This window comes from Alligator mississippiensis, chromosome 4 (genome assembly GCF_030867095.1).
Source record: "Alligator mississippiensis isolate rAllMis1 chromosome 4, rAllMis1, whole genome shotgun sequence".
NCBI lineage: Eukaryota > Metazoa > Chordata > Crocodylia > Alligatoridae > Alligator > Alligator mississippiensis.
Window position 1 is genome coordinate 143,316,217 of NC_081827.1, and position 24,032 is coordinate 143,340,248.

The 24,032-nt window shown below is 44.5% G+C and overlaps 1 protein-coding gene across 12 annotated transcripts in view; it reads left to right on the forward strand.

Annotated features, from left to right (window-relative positions):
• The window catches only part of TSPAN11 (tetraspanin 11), a 242,771-nt gene that overhangs the window by 161,274 nt on the left and 57,465 nt on the right, over positions 1–24,032 (forward strand). For all 12 annotated transcript variants that reach the window (XM_019482166.2, XM_059726702.1, XM_059726707.1 and 9 more), the window contains 3 exons: positions 13,152–13,226; positions 15,671–15,775; positions 16,257–16,415. In XM_019482166.2, the coding sequence (XP_019337711.1) occupies positions 13,152–13,226; positions 15,671–15,775; positions 16,257–16,415 (339 nt within the window). The remainder of the gene's footprint in view (positions 1–13,151; positions 13,227–15,670; positions 15,776–16,256; positions 16,416–24,032) is intronic.

A 24,032-nucleotide genomic window follows, 5' to 3' on the forward strand; every position in this document is an offset into this window, starting at 1 on the left:
TGTAAATACATGGTGCTGGGTTCTGAACTAACTGTAAAGACTCAGGAAAGAGACCTTGTAGTCATTGCAGATAGCCGGTGTGTGGCAGTGGCAGCCACAGTGTGCGAGCTTCCCTGCCCAGCAGAGGGGTACTGCTGCCCTTGCCCCACCCTGCTCCTGGGAGGCAGCAGCACTCCATCCCCACCCGTCTGTATGTACCCCCTAGAACCAGTCCAAGTTCCCCCAGGGGTACACGTACCCCCAGTTGACAACCCTTGACCTAGAGGGAAGGGCTGGGTTGGGCCCCATCATGTCGTGGGCCTGTCCCAGCCTCATTGAGCCATGAGGGTGGAGGGAGGGGTCAATGACCCAGCCCCTACCTGTTGTGCAGGACTTGGGGTTTGGGAATTTGGTGGCAGGAGAGATTTGGCAATAAATACAGCCATTCTCCCCTGTTCAGCATAAATACACCAGGGGAGAGTGTCTGTATTTACTGCCAATGCTTCCCTGCCGCCAAAGTTCCTAATCAGTAGGGAGCCCCATGGGATACCTATGGCTCCATGGGCCACAGGTTGAGCACCCCTGCAATATATCATACAGGTTGAGCACCCATGCAACAGGGTAGGAATGACAATCTGGTAGACAAAAGGTTTGGTTTGGGTTCTGGTATCAATGTTACAATTTCAGAGATGTCCAAAGACAGTGCTGGCAGATTTTATCTAATGTTGACTATCGTTGTCTATGTTTACTTTTTGGGAAAGTTGGCTACCCAGGTAGGGGAAATGCTCAACATTCTCCAAGGATTGTCTTTTAATTATAATATGTGGAGGAGCAGCTGGTTGGTTTGGGGTGGGTTGATAAAATATCTTGGCTTGTTGACAGTGAATCAAAGCATTTTATACACTTCATAGAGACAATCAAGAGTGACTTGGAGCTCTTCAGTTGAGTGGGCGCACACAACACAGTTGTCAGCTTATTGAAGATCAGTGATGGAGGTATTCCTTGTCTTGGATTTGGAATATAACTGGTGGAGATTAAAGAGAGTCCCATCCATGTTTACTCCAGATGGAAACCTATCAGGAATGAGATGTGGACTAACTGCAATACAGATAGAAAAAAGTGTTGGTGCAATCACATATTCTTGCTTGACTCCTATTCTAATAATCATGAACGACGTGTGCCCCTGGAGGCTGGGGGGGGCATGGTGACTGCCCACAGGTGGCGGCAGAGGTGGCGGCAGCAGGGACGTGACAGCAAGCGAGGAGCTCCCGCAGGTGGCCACGGCAGTGTTGGCAGCAGGAGGCAGGGGTGGCGAGTGCCGACCAGCGGTCAGCAACCACACACAGATGCTGCCAGCAGCATCACCAGTGAACAGTGGGATCAGCAACCACCCACAGATGCCACCAGTGGTGTTGACGGCGAGGCAAGAGGCGGGGTGGCAAGCAGCAACCACCTGCAGGCGCCACCAGCAGCATCGGCAGTGCTTCTTTCAGGGCATGCACCGCCAATCTCAGGGAGTGCACATGGACCTGTGTGCACCCCCTACGTGTTGCCAGTGCTAATAATGAAAGGGTTGGTTGCTTAGGACACTTGCTGTTATGTCATTGTGATAAAGATAAAACCCCAGAAGGGAGCTTACCTGGGGTTAGAGATGCACAGAGCCAGCACAAGACTGCACTGAGCCGGGAGAGCTGTGGGCACGGAGCCATGGTGGGAAGAGGCACTGCAGCAGAAGAAAAAAAACCTTAAAAGAAACAGCTGAGCCGGGAGGAGCTGGGATCAGCTCCTGTGCCGCGGGATCCCACTTTATGGCCGCATGCTGGTGCCAATTTGTTGGCCGGCCCATGGAACCAGGGATAAAAACCCCGATGAGCATGAAGCCCAGCAGACTGGAAGTGAGTTCCCCTGCGGGCACTCAGCATCCCAGGGCTGAATTGTGCTCCACAGACGGCAGATGGTAGCAGCCACAAAAGGGGTTTTTGAAGGAGAGTATAAGCCTAGAAGGGCAACATTACTTACCCGAAGCAGACTCCTGTATTCCGGACATCTTCTAGGCAGACTGGGCTGTCTTGAAGCCTATGGAGAGAAGGAGAGACAGCTGTCCACATCACGATGACAACGAACCAAAGGAATTGAGATTGACACTGGGAGACCAGGTAACCCATAGACAGACCGAAGCTAAGTCAGTGCCACTGAGGCGGGCGCCAAGTGAAGTGAACTGATGTTCATACACGGCCTACCATTTTGAGAGGCCAAGACCATGACCAGACCCAGAAGATCAGGATACAACATCATTTGTTGGCGCTAGGTGGGGTGTAGGGGAGGCGGAGTCCCAAAACGGGAAGACTGAGAGAAAAATAGAAGGAGGGGATCAGGCAGGATGGAGCATACATCTTCCTCCCTACTAAACATGTTTATTTCAGCAAAGTCATGGCAGGCGAGAACCACTGAGGACCCTCTGGAACCTGTCTCGATCATTAACTATCTCTCCCGCGGACAACGGCGACATCCGATAGATTGGCATGCATCAGGTGCCCTGGTGAATGGCATGGTCGCTTACAGATTGGTGCATCAGCTGGAAATTGAGAGGAAGGGGTGACCCTGGAGGCCAACGTACAGATGAAAGTGAATTTAACACCGCAGATAGAATTATTAGGGCAGACGTTGCATGCAGTAACCAAGGTGCTGGAGGTTCAGCAACAGCAAACACTACAACAGCAAGCATGGATGAGGCAAATATGGACTTCCTTTTGGTTGCACCAAATGACCCATGAAGATGACGCTGAGGCTTATATTGAATCATTTGAATGGACAGCCATACAAATGGGGCTGGACAGGCTGCGATGGGCAAGCCAGTTGGGGTGACTGGTTGTTAGAAAGGCTCAAGCAGCATACAGAGCCCTCCCCAGGGAGGAGGCTTATGGTTACAAGAAGGTAAAAGCAGCCATCCTCCATCATCTGGAACTCACATCTGAACACTATCGTAAGACGTTCCAAGCCTGGAAGGGAAAGGAGGATTGTCAACCAAGAAATCTGATGCATCTCCTAAAAGATCTCATTAACAAAAAGGTTCCCCCATGTAGTCTTTCATGTCTCTCCCCTGGGCGTCGCATATGTGGGTTCCTCTCAGACCTCGCCATGGTTCTTAGGGGTGAACAGTTCGGTTATTGGGGTGACTTTGGGTCAGTTCCTCAGGGGGCCTCTCCTGCCACATCTTTGATGATGATTATGTTCCGATTGGGAGGACAATGTTTGGTCCTGCCTCCCCTGATGCCTTCCCTTGGTTGTTCCTGCTGTTCCTCCTTTGTGGGGCTCTGCCTCCCCTACACCCCACCTAACGCCAACCACAATGTTGTCACCTGAACCTTCTCGGCACTCTAGCTCTCGGGATCTTATGACCACGGGTTAGTGTTGATGTTTCTATCCCAAGCGTCTCCTACGGCCCCCTTCTCTCCATCTATACAGCGTCCAGCTTCGGCACCACTCCATCCCCCGGCGAGTCACCTCGTCCCTGGGTTTAGTATTTGCTGTCCATCAGCCGCGTCTGGATCTTGGTACTGCTGGTCCTGCCGGGTTCCAGTCTTCACTGCAGACCTCCTTTGCCCACACCAACCCTGTAAGTAAATCTTCAGGCCCTTTCTGGCCCTGCGTTCTTGTAGGGACCCCTTCCTGGGATACCCACCAGGTCCCCTCACTAGGACCACTTCTGAGCTCTGGCCCCTCCAGGCTGGTTGGGGACTCCATTTCTGGTCCCCCTCCACTTGTCTTCTGCCGAGTCTTTTATCCCAGGCCCAGGCATCTGGCCGACCAATTGGCCCTGGCACGCTCTTATAAAGTGTGCACATGCTGATGTGGGAGCCGCTCCCATTTCCTTTAGGCTCATCCACTTTTTTTCCTTTTTATCTTTACCCGCAGCAGCTCCGCCTACCACGGTTTCACTTTCGCTACATTCATCTTCCGGTGCGGCATCCCACCACCTCCATGCCTTGTCCAGTAAGTATTTTCCACACCCCAGAGAAGGTGAACCAGGCTGGTGTGGCTGACCAAATCCTATTGGAGCAATTTGTGAAAGATTTGGAAGATGAGACCCAATTGTGGGTCTGCCGACATTTGCCTAGGACAGCTGAGGAGGCATTGTGAGTTGCAGAGGCTTTTGTGGCATCCGAAGTTGAACACTTCCAGGAAAGAGGATATAAGAATATGGGTTTTAGTGCTAAGGGGGATGAGGATCCTCAACAAGCACCATCAACATACCAGAAGCGGTGAATAATCTGTTACCAGTGCAGGAAATCTGGTCATGTTTCCCAAGAATGTGTGGTGAGCCCACAAGAAAGGTGGAAGTCAACAGGAGATAATTCAGGACCAAAGGATCGACCCAAGATGAGTGAGGCCATGGAAGAAATGGATTACAGCTTCAGCTGAAGTGAAGAATTGGCAGTCCGGGATAGGCCAGTGGTGGCCACTTGGGTAGCAGATAGAACAGTCCAAGCTACCTTGAATACAGGTTGCTCCCAAACTCTGGTAACATATGGGTTGGTACGCGAAAACATGGTAGACTGGTGCAAACCTGTCCGGATGCGCTGTATCCACGGGGAAGTGGGCCAGTATGAAAGAGGCTATGTCGACTTGAGGATAGCCAAACAAAGAGGGAGGATGAGAATCGGATTTGTGCCCAAGTTAGACAGCCAGATGATCATGGGAAGGGATTGAACGACGTTTTAGAAGAAGTCCGTAAAGATGAGCTAAGGCGAAAAGGCTGGCCCAAGTTCGAAGGATGGGCAGCCAAAGAAGAAGGGTCTTTCTCAGGGGAAGAAGATTTGATGACTCTAGGAACCAGAGCTATGGCGCCCCAGTTCAGGACAACATAGGAAGAAGATGATGAATTCAGAAGGATTTGGGAATAAGAGGTGGCCTGTGTTGAGGATGAAGTGACACGACCAGACCTGAGTGTAAGTGTCCCCCATTTCAAGATCCATAATGGTTTGTTATATAGAGTAAAGAGGTGTCCAGTCAGGGGAGACTGGAATCATCAGTTAATGGTACTGCATCCCTCCCATAGACAGATATGGGAATTAGCCCATCCTTCTCCCATGGGAGGTCATTTTGGGAAAGACAGAACCGTGTCCAAAATCAAACGATGGTTCTTTCGGCCAGCGATAAGGGAGGACGTCATCTGACGGTGCAAGTCGTGCCCAGAATGCCAAAGGGTACAAGAAAGGCAGCCACCGAGGGCCCCATTACAAGTAATGCCCTTCATTGATACACCTTTCGACAGGATAGCTGTAGACATCGTGGGCCCCTTGATGAAAAGCAGTGCGGGATACCAATATATATTGGTTATGATAGACTATGCAACCCGCTATCCAGAGGCAGTGCCTCTGCGATTGGCAGCTGCACTCCGGATTGCTGAAGAGCTCCTAAAATGGATCTCCAGAGTGGGAGTTCCTTGAGAGATAATTACAGACAAGGTACTAATTTTATGGCAGGGGTTATCAACAACATATGTCAAATGCTGGGGATCCGGCAGCTGCGCATGTCCATTTACCATCCACAGACCAACGGTCTGGTGGAACACTTAAATGGGACCAGCAAGCGTCTACTGCAATGGTGTGTACAGGAAAAACCACAAAGCTGGGATCTGATTTTGATTTCCTTGCTTTTTGCATTGCGGGACATGCCCCAGACATCCACAAAATTGTCCCCGTTGGAGCTAATATTCGGCCATAAACCTAGGGGCTTATTGCAGGAAGCAAGGAAGGAATGGTAGAGCACAGGCAGGCAGAAGGTTGGAGTCCAACAGTATAGACAAGAGATGGTAGACAGGCTAAATAAGGCCAAGCAGTTAGTACAGGAGAATCTGGCAGAAGCCCAACAAAGACAGAAGCAGGAATACAATAAGCTAGCACAAGTCAGGGAGTTCCACACAGGAGATAAGGCTCTTGTGTTGCTTCCAGCAACGGCAGACAAACTGTTCACACCATGGCAAGGGCTGTTTGAGATTACAAGATGGGCCGGGCCTGTAGACTATGAAGTCCATTGCCCAGGGCACCAAAGGGAGCGGCAGATCTATCACGTAAATCTGTTAAAGGCCTGGAGAGAACCAGAAGGCTGGATGGTGAGTCCAGAGGACCCATCTGAGTAATTAGGACCCGAAGCAGAGTACCAGCCAAATGGGACCATGCAACATGGAAAGGTAGAACGAGGGCCCAACCTTAGTAAGGAGCAACAGAGACAGTTGCAAGTTCTAATAGAAGAATTTAGTGATGCATTTAATGAGCGACCAGGGAAGGCGCAAGGGGTGAAGCATGAAATCATTACCCCAGTAGGAGTAGTTATACGAGAACGATGGAGACCCATTCCACACCATTTGCAGGATGGAGAGCGTATCGAAATATGGAAAATGTTGGCTCAGGGGGTCATCATTCTCTCCCACAGTCCTTGCCGAAGCCCTATGGTATCAGTACCCAAGGTGGATGGCTTATTGAGAATCTGCATAGACTTCAGGAGGGTGAATGAAATTGCCAAATTTGATGCATTTCCACTGCCTCACATAGAAGAGCTTCTAGAAAGGATAGGCTGAGCTAGTTATACATCCACCATCGACCTATCAAAAGGGTATTGGCAAATACTTATGGCGGCCAAAGATCAACAGAAGACAGCCTTAGGGCACACCGTGGGGTCTATTTGAATTCACAAGGATTTACATTGATGATATTGTTATATACTCCCAGTCTTGGCCCCAACATTTGCATCATCTAAGGGCCATATTGCTAGAGCTTCGCCAGGTGGGGATGATGGCTAATCCCAAGAAATGCTCGGTAGGGATCTGAGACACCAATTACTTAGAATTTAAGGTTGGACGGGGGCCATACGACCTTTGGCCAGCAAGGTGGCCACAATCAAAAATTATTCACCACCTCAAACTAAAAAGCAAATGAGGGCATTTTTGGGGCTGGCTAACTACTACAGGAGATTTATCCCGCGCTTTGCCAAAAAGGCAGCGGCCTTGACAGATGCAATAAGAGGAAAGGTCCACGGTTCCATAAGATGGGCACCCCAAATGGAACAAGCATTCAAGGATATCAAAATGGCTCTATGCCATGACGTGCTGGTTATGACACCTGACTTTTCCAAAATGTTTACTCTACAGACGGACGCATCAGCAACAGCCATAGGAGCAGTCTTGTGTCAAGACCATGAGGGTGTGGAGTGGCTGATTGCTTTCACAAAAAAAAAAAATTAAACACCTCAGAGACAAGGTACTCCACTATAGAAATAGAATGCCTAGCAATAAAATGGGCAATAAATTATTTTAGATATTATTTAATGGGGAGAGAATTTAAGTTAATAATGGATCACGCCCCCTTACAATGGTTAAATAGAACTAAAACAGATAATACTTGCATAATAAGATGAGCATTGTCACTACAGCCTTTTAAGTTTGTGGTGAGGTACGGACGCGGGGTTACTAATAAGGTTGCAGACTTTCTATCAAGGTGCAACAAGGCTAAGGTGACAGACTCACTCAAGACTGATTCCAGAGCACTGGAGGAGGAAAATCAAAAGATTTCCCCACCACAAGGCAACTTAAGTGGGGGGATGTGTGATAAAGATAAAACAGCAGAAGGGAGCTTACCTGGGGTTAGAGATGCATGGAGCCAGCGCAAGACTGCACTGAGCCAGGAGAGCTGCGGGCGTAGAGCCACGGCAGGAGGAGGCACCGCAGCAGAAGAAGAAAAAACCTTAAAGAAACAGCTGAGCCAGGAGGAGCCAGGATCGGCTTCCGCACCAGCGTGGTCCCACTTTGTGGTCGTGTGCTGGCACCAATTCGCCATCCGGCCCATGGAACCAGACATAAAAACCCCGACAAGCATGAAGCCCAGAGGTCCAGAAGTGAGTTCCCCTGCAGGCACTCAGAGTCCCAGGGCTGAATCATGCTCCACAGATGGCAGATGGTGGCAACCCCAAAAGGGGTTTTTGAAGTAGCGTATAAGCCCAGAAGGGCAACATTACTTACCTGAAGCAGACTCATGGATTCTGAATGTCTTCCAGGCATACTGGGCTGTCTCGAAGCCTGTGGAGAGAAGGAGAGACTACTGTCAGCTGTCCATGTCACAACAACAACGAACCAAAGGAATTGAGACTGACGCCGGGAGACCAGGTAACCTGGAAACAGACCAAAGCTAAGTCAATGCCACTGAGGCGGGCGCCAAGTGAAGTGAACTGCTGTTCATACGTGGCCTACCATTTCGAGAGGCCAAGATGTGTACCAAGACCATGACTAGACCCAGAAGATCAGGATACAACATCATTGGTTGGCTCCAGGTGGGGTGTAGGGGAGGTGGGTCCCCAAAATGGAAAGACTGAGAGAAGAATCAAAGGAAGGGATCAGACGGGACGGAGCGTACATCTTCCTCCCTACTAAACATATTTTTTCAGCAAAGTCATGGCAGGAGAAAAACACTGAGGACCCTCCGGAACCCTCTCGATCATTGACTCTCTCTCCCATGGACAGCGGCAGCATCCAACTGACTGGCACACACCAGGCACTCTGGTGAATGGCACAGTCTCTTACAGTCATGAAGAAGTCTGATGTTAACAAATTTTGTCAGGCATCCGAATCTCATGAGGTTCTTCCACAAGGTCTCTGCTGATTGAATCAAAGGCTTTAGTCATCCCAATGAAGGCCATGTAAAAATCTCAATATTCCTTGTAGCATTTCTCCTGCTGCTTTCTGGCAACAAAATTCACATCTATTGTACCTCTGAGTGGTCTGAAACCACATTGGGACTCAGGTACAATTTCCTCAGCGAGGAAGGTAAGTCCATTGAGAATGCGGGAAAGGATCTTCCCAGCTATAGATAGCAGTGCAATACCATGCCACATACTGCATCCATTTTATTTCCTTTGTTGTCTGTGATAATGATTTTAGCATCCTTCATGTCACTGAGAATATGTTTGTTTCCAGATTTTCAGAATGACAATGGGTACTTGGTGAGAGAGCTTTTGTCCACTTTGCTTATAAATTTCAGCTGGTATTCCATCAGGACCACATGCTTTGTTGTTCCTCATCTGCTTAATGGCTCTCAAGGCCTCTTGATAAGTTGGTGGATCTACAAGTTAGCCGTTCCACAATACCCCATTAAGGACTTTGATAGCATTGTCTTTAACATGAGAATCTTAGTTCAGGAGCCCTTGAAAGGGTTCCTTCCACTCCATGTTGATGATGGAGCTGTCTTTAACAAGTGTTGTACCATCCTTGGACCTCAGAGGGATGGCTCCCTGTGTGCTTGGCCCATAAATGCTTTAGTTGTGCTGAAGAAACTATACATGTCATGACTGTCAGCAAACTTCTGAATCTCTTTCACTTTGTCCTCCCACCACTTGTTATTTTGCTCTCGAATCTTGCTGAAGCTCAGCTTTAATGTAGTGATACATGTCTCACTTGTGTTTGGAGTTGTCATCATTCTGTGAAGCTTTGAAGGATCTCCTTTTTCTGTCAACGGGAGTTTGAATTTCTCTATCATCCTTGACCCTGTCCTGATGTTTCTTTGTGACAAAGACTAGAGATTCTTCACATGCCTCATGGACACCTTTCTTGAGGCTCTCAGTGATCAGTGGGAGGTTGGAGAATTTGTCACTGAGTGTAGAGGACTGGGGCATAGTCAGTCTGGTCTAATTGTTAGACCACTGAAGGAAAGCAGGGTCAGGGGACAGGTGCCATATCACCAAAACCAGAGGGAAATCCAGGGACAGGAGTCCACAACATAGTCCAGGATCAGGAGCCAGGGATTAGATGCCAAGTACCAGTCCAAGGGGTAATCCACAGGGTGATGTCCAAGAGTAGAGCCAAAATGAAGTCCAGAAATAAGCCAAAACCATGAAAATGAGTGCAGGAACCAGGAGGCTTGCTACAGCAGACCTGTTGACTGGCCTGCAAACACAGGCTGCTGCCAAATGGAGAGGCAGCACTCCCAGAAGCAAATCAAGATGCTTGCTGTTCCTAAACTAGGACAGTTCATTAGCTGAATGAGGTACTTGGCCCAGGCTGGCCTGCCTATTCAGAGTCCCTGACACAGTGCCACTGATGGAGATGGTTGCTTTTAGCAAAGTCTTTCAAACACTCAATACTGAAAATCTTCCTTCATAGCTTCTTTTTGTTTACATTATTTTGGGGCAATACAAATGGCCATGACAGATCATATCCAGTGATGATCCATCCAGCAGTCATCTGTGCTTGTCATAGCTTGGGTAATATGAATGTTGCAATTGTCCTGGGCATATACTATCATGTAACCGATCAGGTACTAGTGTTTTGAACAAGGGTGCATCCATGATGTCTTCCATTTGTTGCTTTGGCAGAATAAGGAATTTGTGATGATGGGATCATGTTCCAAACACATACTGAAAAGAATAATTCAATTTGTACTTCTGTCACTGTCCTATAAGGGATTTGTTCTTACCTCCTCTCTGTTGGAGGGGAGCTTTTCTTATAGTTCAAGCAAAAGAGATGCATGCAGAAGATCCTAGGTTCCCAGGTTTCTGCTGATCCAGAGAGATGAAAGTCAGCCTTGCGAAGCCAGCACAATTCAACATAGAATTGGTTTCTGCTCCTCCTTGAGATTGGTTTATTTGGTTCCATTGACCCTGTTTTTAAGCTCAGTAAGGTTTATTCATGCATCACTAAAGGCATCCTTTTGTTTACTGAGTCTCTGTTACCATTGATAGTCAAGAAGGAAAGGACTCAGCTTGACACTCTGAGTTGACTCTCAGCTTGACTCTGATGTTGCCCCAATCCTGCGAACACTTACGTACATGCCTAATTTTATGCTCATGAAGAGTCTCTGACCTCTCCAGGATAACCTAGGTGCTGGTGCATGAGTGTTTGCTGTGCTGGTGACTAGGAAAAATGCCTTTTTACGTAGAACCTGGATATAGTTGACCTAGTACCAGTGAGGGTTTTTTTTCTATAGTATGGTGAGAGCATATTCAGACAAGAAAATAGATATGAAGCTGTGCAATGCCATTCTTGTTGCATTGTCTTACAGGATAGAACAGCAAGTTAAGTGCAGAAGCATGAAGTTTGAAAATGAACATTAAGGCAAGAAGACCTCAGGCAATTTTATAGCAGAAAATAAAGGGACAGTCAGAGAGGAAAGGCAAACTGGAGAAAGCCTGACTGATATTTTGACATTAGTCTTTGCCAGCATGGTATTTGCAAAGAAAAACCATGTCTCATTAACCTTGTGGGATTCTTTGATTTTGCTGTGAAAGTAGAAGTGGCTGACACAATTTATTCAGGATCCTGAAAGGCCGTGGTCAAGGTCCCATTCTAGAGGCTACTAAAGAAGCTAATAGTCATGATGGAAGTGTGTAGATCAGAAGACTGCCTTGGACTCAAAAAGCAAAAGAGTAGGGTTATTCTGTTTTCATCACAGGGAAAGGTTACAGCTGGGTGCCTCTGTATATGTGTCCTCTACAATTTAACATATATATAATGATCAGGAAGCGGGGAGGAGTGAGGCAGCAAAATTTGCAGACAGCACAAAGCTATTTAGATTAGTCAGGACTAGAGAGAACTGCGAGGAACGGAGACTGAAACAAGATAAGTGAATGGGCAACATGATGGCAAATGAAATTCAGCATCAGCAGTTCAAAGTAATGCATATTGGAGGGAAACAGACAAAACATTTTGATGCATCCAAAGATTTCTAAATGATGTTTATCAATATGGGGATTGTAGGGACCCATGCAGCACAATGAACACATTTGCCCAATGAAGAGCTATGATATAAAAAAAGGTTGTCAGAATGCATAAGGAATGGCATATTAAATAATGTGAAGAACATTAGGATGTATTTATATAAATCAGGGCTCAGTAGCCTACGGCCTGTAGGCTGGGCTAGGGATGAGTGCTTAAAGTGCAGGCAGCTGGCTGCTTTATGAGGGGAAGAGGAGGGCAGCCTGTGCTGGCAAAAGGTTGTTGACTCCAGATATACATCAATAGTGCAGCTTCATCTTGAGATTGGGTGACCAGTCCTACTCACCAATCTCAAAACAGGACACCACAGAACTAGGAAAGATTTGGAGAAGAACACCAAGAAGGACCTAGGGCCTGGTAAAACTGTCTGATGATGAGAGATTGTGACTTTGTCTCAGGAGACAGAAGAAAGGCTACAATAGATGTACCTGCAATAACAAAAGGTCTAGAGCAGGAAGACAGGGGAATTTTGTTCTTCCTGGGTACATTTACATGTGCCATTAATTTGAAGCAATAAACTCCAGAGCAGTGTGAGCCAGAGTAAACTACTTCTGGGCACAGTTCCTACACATGCGCTCAGGACAGCAGCAATTTTAGCTGGGGCGGAGCAATTTACACCACCTGGGAGGTCAGCTTCAGGTGGTGGTGTCAGGTTTGGAGGGGCTGGCTGGGGCACAAGGGTGGTGAAAGTGCAGAGCTGTGTGGCTGGGCACCAGGCAAGAGTCTGGCCTTCTGCTGGCTGGGCTGATCAGGTGCAATTGACCCCTCTGGTCACCATCTACACATGCATTTAATCACAGTTAATTATGCTGACATAAGATAGTACTGTCCCTGACAGCTAATTCGTCTACTCCACAGTTAAGTTCACATGTAGATGTGGCCCGTGTTTCTTAATGCAAGGATAAGGTGACCTTGAACAAACATAAAAGGGAGGAATTCCAAACTGATAAAAAAGGAATATTTTTTCCCATTGTTCTTATGCAGAGCATGAATCTCTCACAGATCTCTTAAGATCTTAAAGGTGGTCAAATATTTAAGTGAATGTTGAGAACTACCAGTGTTACTATAATTAATTAGAACAAATGATGTGGGAGAGAGATTTAAGGGGATTAAGCTGGTTTCTAACTAACAAATGTCAATCAGGATGGGACCTAGTGAGGAGGGACTCATTTGCCTCACTTCAGGGTTTTTACACCTTCCTTTGGAACAACTGGTACAGGCCAGTCTGAAAGACAACTCTGGTGTGGGTGGACTTTGGGTGTGTTCCAGTCTGGCAAGTATCTTCTCTCAAGAGGTCTTAAGTTCTGGGCATAATGAGAACATGATATTTTCTTTTTCTTTGGGGAAAATGCATTGTGGAGTTTTTTCTAATCAGGTGTATCTTGGGTTTTTCCTCACCTCTCCTTTTCAGTATTTCTCCCTGCTGCTCTTGATCTTCCTCATTGAGCTGGTTGCTGGAGTTCTGGCCTATATTTACTATCAAAGGGTAAGTTGAAAGGTTTGGGTTATTTTTAATTTTTATTATGTACTATTTATAGAAATGCAACAATTAAACATAAGATGGAGACATGGCGTCAGAAAGTCACTAATTTATGAGACAGATCCCAAATCACTGAGAATGTTAGTATAAATAAATATTTGCTTAAAATGGTTGCACAAAGAACAGGCTATAATAGTACTAAAGCTATCTAACTAAGTAAAGCATATTAAAACTTTAGATCACAAAACATGTTGCAGTGCTCAGGATTGGAAGTCTGTGTCCTTTCCAGTTTAGCTGCCTTCATAGCCAGGCTGAGCCTTTCCCACAGGGAAAGAAAGGAGCAGCAGCAATAATTCCTCTAGCCAATCAACCTGCACAGGGCACTGCCTGGCTAGCTGTTCCATCCCCATGCACCCCTCCCCTTCATGTGGCTTTGCATAGACAGGTTAACAGAGCTCAGCATATAGGACTTCAGGGTTCCCTTTCAGGCATTTGAAGGTGGTGAAGAGGTTGTAACTCAATGGACCTCTACAATTACAATGTAAATGGGAAAATAAATACTTCAGAGCATTGTTCCATCTAATCCTGAATCTTGCCTGTAACAGGCTGCATCTCTCAAACGTGCAACATTGTAATACAGGATATAGGAAACCTCTTGCTTTTTTTCCATCAACACAAAGGAAAGTTGTCTCCTGCCTCAAAGCCCTGTACTGATTGAAGAAAGATACACCTTGCTACATCTATAGCTGTACAGTTAAATCCCCATTTCCACTACCAGTCCCAGAAAACACACGTAAAAGAATTCACAAATCTCAGCTGTAGTTTAGACTCCTCTCTCCCATCCCCCCCAGTGCTGAGCAGGGTATTTTCTCCAAGCCCTTTTGGGCTGCATGACCCTGAGCACACGATTGGGAATCCTACAGCTTCAGGAAGTATTTGTGAAGCCTGAGAAACAGGGCACTCATTTCCATGGTCCCATCCTCCCTGCATTTCCCATGCAGGTTACTCTGGAGTGATGTGTGGGGTGAGGCATTCTTACCATCTGTGCCAAGACTTCTTTCATATGAATAGGTGTAATATCAAGACAGAAGGCTAACAGCCATGTTCTGAACCAGAAAATACTTGTAAGAAAGTTAGTTAAAGTTCCAGACCACAATCCTGGAGTAGCTCTGAAATCACTGCTGCCATGCTGGTACATTAGAAGAGAAGCAGCATTAGAATAGAGCCCACGTTATATGAGGTTGGTTCCCAAGCTCTGAGGTGCTGCTCTCCCTCCTACCAGCTGGTGTATTTGAGCAGTAAAACAACTCTACTGATGAATTAGAATTGGGTTTAATTTTGCAGAATTATACCATGCTACATTTGCTGACTGTAATTGCAAATGCCTTTCCAAAAAACATTGTTTGCATACCAGAAGTACTCCCACATTACCCATAAAGAGGATATCATATTTTGGTCAGCGTTGAACATGTTATACAATGGTGAAGGTGTTCTTATTCTGCTTTGAAGTTGGGTGCATTTACTTTCCATGCTGCATCCTTGTACCCTATTTGCCAGGATTTTTGAGACCAGATGCAGGCCTTCTGTCTTTCTCAAGCACTACTTCCATCTTTATTCACTCTAATCAAATCAGAGATAAGGAGGCAGTTTACATTTGATTTTGAATAAACAAATCAAAAGTCCTTTCTAAAGTTCTTATGCAAGCTAACAAGGTAAACAAACACGAAACAAAATAGAGAGAGAGATAGTTAGCCATGTTAGTCTGAAGTCAGGCAGAAGGCCAGACAGATTGGCACCTTAGGGTGTTTTTACACATCCTCCAGGTTGGGAAGGCAAGTTCCTTAATTAAAGCAGCTCTTGGGAGCCACTCTAATTAAAGCTCCCACACCGTCTCGTGTATTCAGTGTCATTCAACGAGTTTCAATTGCGTGCATTGGAGTAGGCATCAGGCCTGTATATAGGTGCTCTTAGAGACTAACTCATTCAGAGAGGCATAAACTTTTGTTTGTCAGACACTGTGTAAGATAAAATATGGAATGATAAGTTGGGGAAAGGAAGGTTACTGAGGGGGTAGCAAGAAAGAGGATGTTCTGTTAAAAAAAACTAATTATGGTTTCTGTCTTCTTCTGTTTAATGACCTTGAGCTATATACACTACCTTACAATGTCAGATAATTTGTACCTTTGAGTTTCTTGTTTGTTTGGGGTTTATGTCATTATAAGCAGATTTAAAGAAATAACTTTTTTTGATGAATATCTCATCTCTGATTCCAGTTTTACACTGGTTTCACAGCACCATAACTTCACTGATGCCAAAGGACCTCTGATTTCTCCTGGTATAAATGAATCCTGAATCATGCCTTGTACCAGCTAACATCTGGAGTAATAATATTTGTCTATGTATTTTCCTTGTCCTATATTCATAGCACCTTTTTCTGCTTGGGCCTACAGCTAGGCGAGGAGTTGAAACAGCACCTGACCCAGACCCTGACTGCGAATTATGCTTTGCCTGGGAAAGCGCACATCACACATTCCATTGATCGCCTACAGCAAGATGTAAGAGAAACTTCTGTCACTCGCATGGCTGTGTCTGCCTGTGTGGCCCAACTCATGTTTCATTTAATATTGCCAGTGGCTGGAAATCTCATGAGAGTGGCTTGATCCTGCCTAATTTCCAAACCAAAGAAGTTCAATCAAGCCTCTGGAAGTATTGATGATTCAAAGAGTATGTGAATTTCTGAGCAACTTCAGATCATTTCTGTTGCCATTCTTCACTTGGGGACCCAAAAACAGCCACTCTGAATCAGGATCGCCTTCTCTAAACATGGCTGCAATGGCTCTTGCCACACACAACCCACTTCTGATCTCATTCATGTGAGGTATATGAGTGGTGACCTAGGGGCAATGAATTTGACCATTATATTACTAGTATGAGATCAGAACAGGTATCTGATTGATTATGTGCCCCTGGAAAGTGGTAACCAAGATGGCAATCCTGCCCCAAATATGGAACATCAGCCTTTCCTTTCCTTTGCAGTTCCAGTGCTGTGGGAGCAATAGTTCTACTGATTGGCAGCAAAGTGCCTATATCCTCTCCTCAGAGTCCGGGGCTCGTGTGGTACCAGACAGCTGCTGTAAAACGGTGACCTTTGAGTGCGGGAGGAGGGATCACCCATCTAACATCTACAAGGCAGAGGTAAAATGTCATTTTGGGATGGGGGAAAGGTTTGTCATGGTTGTCAAACAAAGCATACATCATGTTTACTTGCAAGAAAAATTGAAGGATACAGCCAGAAAAAAGTGATGGAACCTTCACTGATAATGTTTCTGAAGATTTTATCTTGAGGTTTGCTAAGTGTGTTGCAAACAACAGTTAAATAATGGAGTCTCAGGCATCCTTAAATAAAAGTTATTATTAAAAAAACAATACATCTAGGTTTTAAAATGGCTAGTGTTTTTAACTGACAACAGTGTGCAGTACTACCTGTCACACCATTTACAGAGTGTAAATATGTAATAAAAGCAAGAGCCTTGCAAATCTTGCACTGCCCACGTAGTGAAACAAACATGTTTTTCTTATCAGAGATAATGAAATGCATATATTACCATGACAAGCCAGCTCCATCAATCATTTTTTTTCTTCTCAGAGGGTGCGTGTACATTGTAGTCAGGAAGTGTGACTGCAACTTTACCATAGATAGTGCAGAAAACCATGCAGCAAAGAAAGCCATGGCCTGAGTTTCACCATAGCTGAGCAAGCCTGCGAGGGCCCCAGATAATTACTCCGGCCTCTGAAGTCATCATATGCACCATGTTACTAACTGAGTTATTCAGGCTAAAGTTAGCTAAGGTATGTCTACCCATGGCTGTAATCACCTGATAGCCATGTAGGTTTATGTTTGCTGTTTTGATTTTGGAATTTTAATATTTCATTTCAAGGATGCTGGTAAAAGGGGAATTTCTGTATAAAATAGGTCTACAGCTTTTGGCCAAAGGCCTACAACAGGCATTACCCCAACTTGATATAAAGAGCATAGCCCAACATGGAGACACTTGGAATCAATGGTCACTTTTGAAAATTTTGGACACAGTAACTGGTCTTGGTCTTACTGAATCAGTGTCTACCTGATCCAGTTGCTATCAGTGGAGGCAGAACTTGGCACCTGGATACAGCAAAATTGTGTTACTGATAGTCAATTTTCTCCTCTTGTTGGAACACAGGTTTCCAGGCAATACATACAACACATGGGGAGTTTTGGAAAGGGGAAAATCTTATTTACTCAAATACTAGATGAGGTTTTTTTCCCAATCAGCAGGGGGAAAAGATCCCCTGTCTTATATTTGCATAAAAGGAGATCTCATTAAATACATTGTCTAGTATTAGATTTCTGCCAAAAGCAGCATACGCTCAGTAATGGAAACGAACTATGAAGCTGATTAAATAATACCAACATGCTCCATGTCAGGCAAGAATACTGATAGGAACCTACCACAAAGATTCATAGATTCATAGATGTTAGGGCCGGAAGGGACCTCAATAGATCATCGAGTCCGACCCCCTGCATAGGCAAAGATAGGTTAAAGCAACCTGTCTGAATAAGATATATGGTAGTACCCATTGTGTTCAGTCCCCCTCAGCACCAACTCTTTTTAAATTCACAGGGGGTCACTACACTGAATACATTGTGACTTCCTTTTCACTTCCAGAACTGAGCTGTACCTTTCTTTCCCTTTTCCAATGATTCTTGTTTTTTATCATCCTTAAATATCTGGCAAATGTCACCAAACAGGGACCCAAACAGTTCAGCCAGAATGCCTCTGTTGACCCTCTCTCAGCCTGTTGCATATGATTAGTATGAATGAACTCAAAGATATTGTGGTGGATTTTGCTCCAACATTGTAGAAGTAAATCTGCAGAATAAATCTGGCCACTTTCAGGCCAATCTAGTCTGCTGAACTATTAAAATAAGGGCTAAAATTGGGTTTTGTAAATGGCATCTATTACAAACTTAACTGTGGAAAAGCTACTTCCTACCCATGGTAAATCTGATTATACCAAGGAACTGTAAAGCATATTGGACACCTGCTAATCAAAGGACTATGGTATTTTCTGGTGCAGCAGATTCCCCCACTTCCCTCCAGAAGGATAAAACTGGGTTTTCAGATCAACTCCCACCTGCCTCCCTTGCTTTCCTCAGCAGCACCATGGGTCCTGGGCATTCTTCCCTACCTGATCATGTAGATGCTCACTGGCATCTCTGGACTTGTCTTCCAAGGTACAAGGGCAGAGAGAAAAAGGGAGACTCTTCTTCCCCACAGCATCAGTGTATAAAAACCCATCTTACTTTAAGAGCTTCTTCTGGGACGGGGAAGCAGGGAACCATGTTTTATATGCCATGTTTTATGTCATGTGTAACTACATTATAGCTGGTTTCATATCCAGCTTTAATTTGAATGTGTGGCAGGGCCCTTGCTGTAGTTGCTGGGAAAGGAGAGGGTGCTAGAATTCCTACCGCCAGACAACAGAACATAGTCCATGTTTTCTTCAGCTGCTAGCTGATAAGTATCTATGGAAGTTGGATGTGTACCTGCAAACTTTCTCCATCGTCCAAATGTCCTCACTGCTGAGTTGGGTCTACTGAGTTTGGGTCCCAATGCCACGATCCCTTTTTTTCTCATGTCTTTTCTGCTTCTGCTGCTGCTTGCAGTTTTGACAGGCAGCAGCATGGCAAAATGGCATAATGTGTCATTAGTTCTTCCCAGCAAAATTCTGAATAGCAGCTAGAAAACTGCTTGTTCCTGAATCCTGTTGCTCTCACTCTGTTTTCAGTAGACCTAGAGAAACTGCACTGCCTTGGGTCAAATGTTGCTTGCAGAACCAGAAGGGCTTTTAAACATCTTTTCTTAAGGATGAGTCAAATGCAATCATAGCTCAAGGACCCTAAGTCTCTTCCTTACATGCCAAAGAGAGCTTCTTATGCACAACACTGAGAGGATTTACGAGCCATGACTACATTTATTTGAGCAATAAGGAATTTGAAATATCGGCAAAGTCAGACTTGACCAACACAGCACTCAGTGCATCAGTCAGAGTTAGGAGTGGAACCCAGCGGCCAATATCCACAGACATGAGTGCCTGAGGTTGGACTCAAAAAAATCTATAATTAGTCACCCAAATAATTTCTACAGTTGAGTCTCCCATTGAATTAGCAGGATGTGTTGGTGCTCTCCGCACACAGAGATATTCAGTGTTCCTGAAAAATCAAGCCATTGATAGTTAGGGACCTAACTTTAGGCAAGAAGACTTGAAATGTCTGGAATAGAGTACTCACTCCCAGTCCCCGCATCCTTTCCAGATAAAGTCTTGCTTGTCAAATAAAGAAATACCAAGAAACCTTATGGATTAGGATTCCAAAACTCTTAAACTAGTATTAAAGAATTCTAGCTGCAGATAGCAGCTCCTTAGAAGTCCTTGTTTTCTTTCATTTGTTGAACAGATGCTTCAAAGATATGCATACTTCAATCTTTTCTTGAGATCTAAAAATTCAGCTCATCTTAAAACTAGTGCCAATATTTGCAGTTGTTTAATGATAAACATGAGAGAGGCAATGAAGGGACTTGAAAGTATTAAAGTCTAGGCTGCTTTCATTTTTTTTTTTTTTAGTCCCTGCTGTACTTTGCATTGACGGAAGCAAACAGAATTACATAATCATCTCCTAGAATGGAGTTTGCTCTTTCGTTTAACACCAAAAGCACTGTCTGTTTCACACTGCTGCTTTCTCTGGCACCGTCTGTCTTACATCCAACAGCAGAAACTAATTTTAAAACCTGCTTCTGCACTCAGAAGCCCTCTAAATGTCTGAAGCCATCCTCCTTTCTAAAACATTCTCTACTTCAGATTTTGCCTACTGTATATAAATATTTTTGTTTATTACAAGTGGCAACAGAAAATACTGTAGTGGCTTTCCACAAAGTACAATGTCAATTCACAAGTATTCCTTTAAATACACATTCATTTTATACTTCCTTCCAGAACTAATGGATAAGAGCCTATTTCTAAATACTGGCAAATGGGAGAAAATGAATGTCCTTAGCCTGTTGGTTGACAATGACAGATCAGCTCTTTAAAAAGTTTCCATAATATATAGATTTTTCTATAGAGTGGTGGAGGGGGTTGGCCAATTCAAATTCAGTTCTTATTGGTTTATAATTCCTTCACTTCAAGAGCTATTTTAGGGTAGTCTTATCAACTTTGATGATGAAATCAGCTTTATAGTTGATATCATAGCAACTGTGAGTTTGTCCTGTTGCAGATGCCTTTACATAAGCTCATTATAGTACATAAAAAGAATTTTAAAGTTTTTAACAAAACAAGAAAAGCACAAAGGAGCCCCCATCTCTGTGCTTGTCTTTTATGTTAGACTTATATAGGGTCCTTTAAGAGTGCATTTTCACTTTTTTTTCTGCTGGAAACCTTTATGAAGGACTCAGAATTATATCAGCCTTTAATAGATAAGGTAAGAAATCTGTATGAGCACTTTGCCATCAGACATTTTCTCCCAGCTGTTTTGAGGTATATGAGTTAAAAGAGAAACAAGGCGAAGGACTTCAGCCTGAGTAAAAATCACTTCTCTTCGCAAGTGCATAAGGTTCACATCCTTACTGTCTTATGTCAGAAACCAACTTGATCTCCAGACATCCAGTTTTCCAGGATGAACTCTGATAGCCAAGAGCTTCACTCCTAGTGTAAACAACAAACTGTAAGAAAGCTTTTTTAAGTAAAAAAAACATTTCAGTATTTCGTTTTTCTTCAAAGCAAAGATAAAATAGGAATATTTTTCCCCCTTTCCTTACAGGTCACATTTAAAGTGAATGTAGTGCTAGAGGTGTCAGGGGACTGTCAATAAAAACCTTTGTTGCAGTTCCTGGTGTGTGTAAATGAAAGCATCCTCGTCTAACCAGCAGAGTGGGTATATTTGTGCTAAGGAATGAATAACAATAAACTGAGACCCACTGAGAGGCAATAAATATAGGACCCCAATCCTCCCAGCAGGCCAGTTTTAGAGTAATTTTTAACTGCTCATATGTACAGATTACTCTGTATTCTTGCATGTGTAGCATGGAGCTTTTTGTAAACTGGAGACTAAGAATAGGTATAGAAAAATACAATTACTTCTTCCATGATGTGGGAGATAGGCAGGGGACCCACTGAAATGTCTGTCTGAACCAAAAAGATTATGTGAATAAATTAATAAGCAAGTATATATCTCATGACCTAAAAAAAGGAAACTGTTTAATGCAAGTATTCAAAAAATATTATATAATGTTGTAATAACGAGATTTGGCTTTACTTACCAACTCTGCTATTATCTTACAGGATGAGTTAGGGCAGATCACTTTAATTCACCCTGTCTCAGTCTTCCTATCTGTGAAGTGGGGATAATGATACTGACCTTTGTAAAAAGTTCAGAGACCTACTGAGGGAAAGAATAGTATGAGAGAGGTGCAGTAGAACATAGATCTTTCATATTCAGATGGTTCACATCCTAATTAGTTCATAATGGGTAACCTAATTAAGAATGACCTGCTCAGGTGTTTGCTGTGGCTTTTGCTGCAAAGAGTGCTGCTTCTCTGATCAGGAGGAGCACATCCTTGATCCCAAGCAGCCAATCAGAGAAGCAGCACCTTAAAAACTTCAGCAAACAGCTGGGGCACCTCAGCAGTTCCAGAAAGCTGTTTCCACTGCCATATCTACCCCTTGTTAGTTTACAAAACCTCATCTTTTAGAGAGTGAGGGACCTAATGCTGCATAGTTTCCATGTTCTACGCTACTGTTGTAAATCATTATTATTTATTTACTATTAAGCTTTTAACGACACTGACGTTATAATGTACCCACAGACTTTTCACAAAATAACAAAAATGGAATTAGAAAACATGGGGGACTGGACTGTGCAAAGGACTTGAAAACAGATTATAAACATTTGCAGCTGTATGGGCAGGCCTGGGTCCTGAGCAGATTGACAGTAACTGGCAGAGGCTGCTGAAGTTATTGAGAAAGTTAAAACAATTAGGAATTATTGGGAAAAGTATGGTGGAATATTTGCTTATTTTCACACTTTGTTCCCATTTCCAAAGCTGCTTGAGAACTTTTCAACAAAAGGCCAAAACCATTGCCAGCCCAGTTTTTTATAGATATTTTTCCCCCTGTTTTCAACCATCTCTTGTCCTCTGATGAGTCTTTGATGACCTGCATGAAATGAATTGGGCTCAGTCCAGGACTTGGCAGCAGATATCAACATCATATCCCCATCACCACAGATGAAAGTAATTGGTAGCTGTTATGCCCATGTTAGTCACAGCAGAGAAGCTAAACATCAAAAGCCTGACTTTCATTTTCCTAAGAGTCCCATTATAGCCTTCTGGCATGGAAGAGAGGCTGAAAGTGAGCCTAAATGATTTTCATGCTTACCTCCTGGCATGAGTGGCATAAGTGTAAATCTGAGTCAGGCCCTGAATGAGTAGGGATGTGAACTTCTCCAGTCCTGGAGGGACTTCCTTTTTGGCAGAAGGGCTGAGGCACACTGCTGAGCTGTTGTCTAGAAAGCTTCTATGTTACTGCCTCTACTAGACCTGAGAGGCCTGATTCTCCTCTCTCATATGCCAGTGTAACACAAGTTCAGCAGTTACTCCTGATTTACACTACTAAAAGGGGGGGTGGGGGGAAATAGAGCCTGCGATGTGACTAACTAGCTTGTAGAGTCCTTTGGGTGCAGGAACTGTCTTTGTTCTAGATCAGTGTTGCTCATCCTCCAGCCCACAGGCCATATCTGGCCTATGGGGTTGTGTCATCCAGCCCACAGTACTACCCATGAATCCAGAAATTTGGCTTTTGGGAAGGGGTGACAGCATTAATTGCCTTGGCTCTGGAAGAGCTTCCAAATTTCATGGCCCCACATGCTGAATCATGCCAGTGCACAGGGTCACTTTGTGGCTGGGTACAGCATGCAGGGCCAAGCTGGCATGCTGAGTTGCACTCATGGACTAACCCCGTGCACTGACCCTGTGCTGGATCTGGCCTGAGACCAAATCTACCTGCAGCATCCAACCTGTGAACTAACCCACACCACTTCTGCAGCCTGCAGGGCTGGAAGGTTGAGCACCATTGTTCTAGGCCAGTGCTTTTTAATCTTTTTAGACTCAAGACACCCCATGGAAAATCCTGGCTCTTGGCTTTCACTCATTTTTTTTACTACAAAACAATAATAAAGCAACTCTTTTGTTGCAACAAATTCAGAAAGACCACAGCAGGTCAGAATGGTTCCAACTCTATGGATTTCTGATTGAAAACTCTGGGTTTATCTTGTGAATCATGTGCAGGTGTTTGCATACCTAACAGTGCTAATATTGTGCAGTATCATAGGGCACCCTTAAAAGGATTTCACAGCACTGCATAGTGTCACAGAACCCCAGTGGAGAATCGCTGCTGTGGACACAAAAAATCCAAACCACCCTGGGGTCCTTGTGTAAGACTAAGACATGTGCTACTGCGTTACTACTACTGCTGCCCCTACTACTTCTACTACAGGTTATAAAGGTCAAATTCCATCCTAAGTGATGCTTGCAATTCCATTGTCTTGACTGTGGTTGCACAAGACTCACCTATTTGGATTTAGTAAATAATTCAGTTAAGAGAGGCACAGGAGGAATTAGAACACACCTCTCTTTCTTTGAGCTGTGCTGGCTTTGCAGGGCTAATGCAAACAGAAAAGGAGTAAATAATCTCTCACAAATGTCAGCAGATATTATTCTA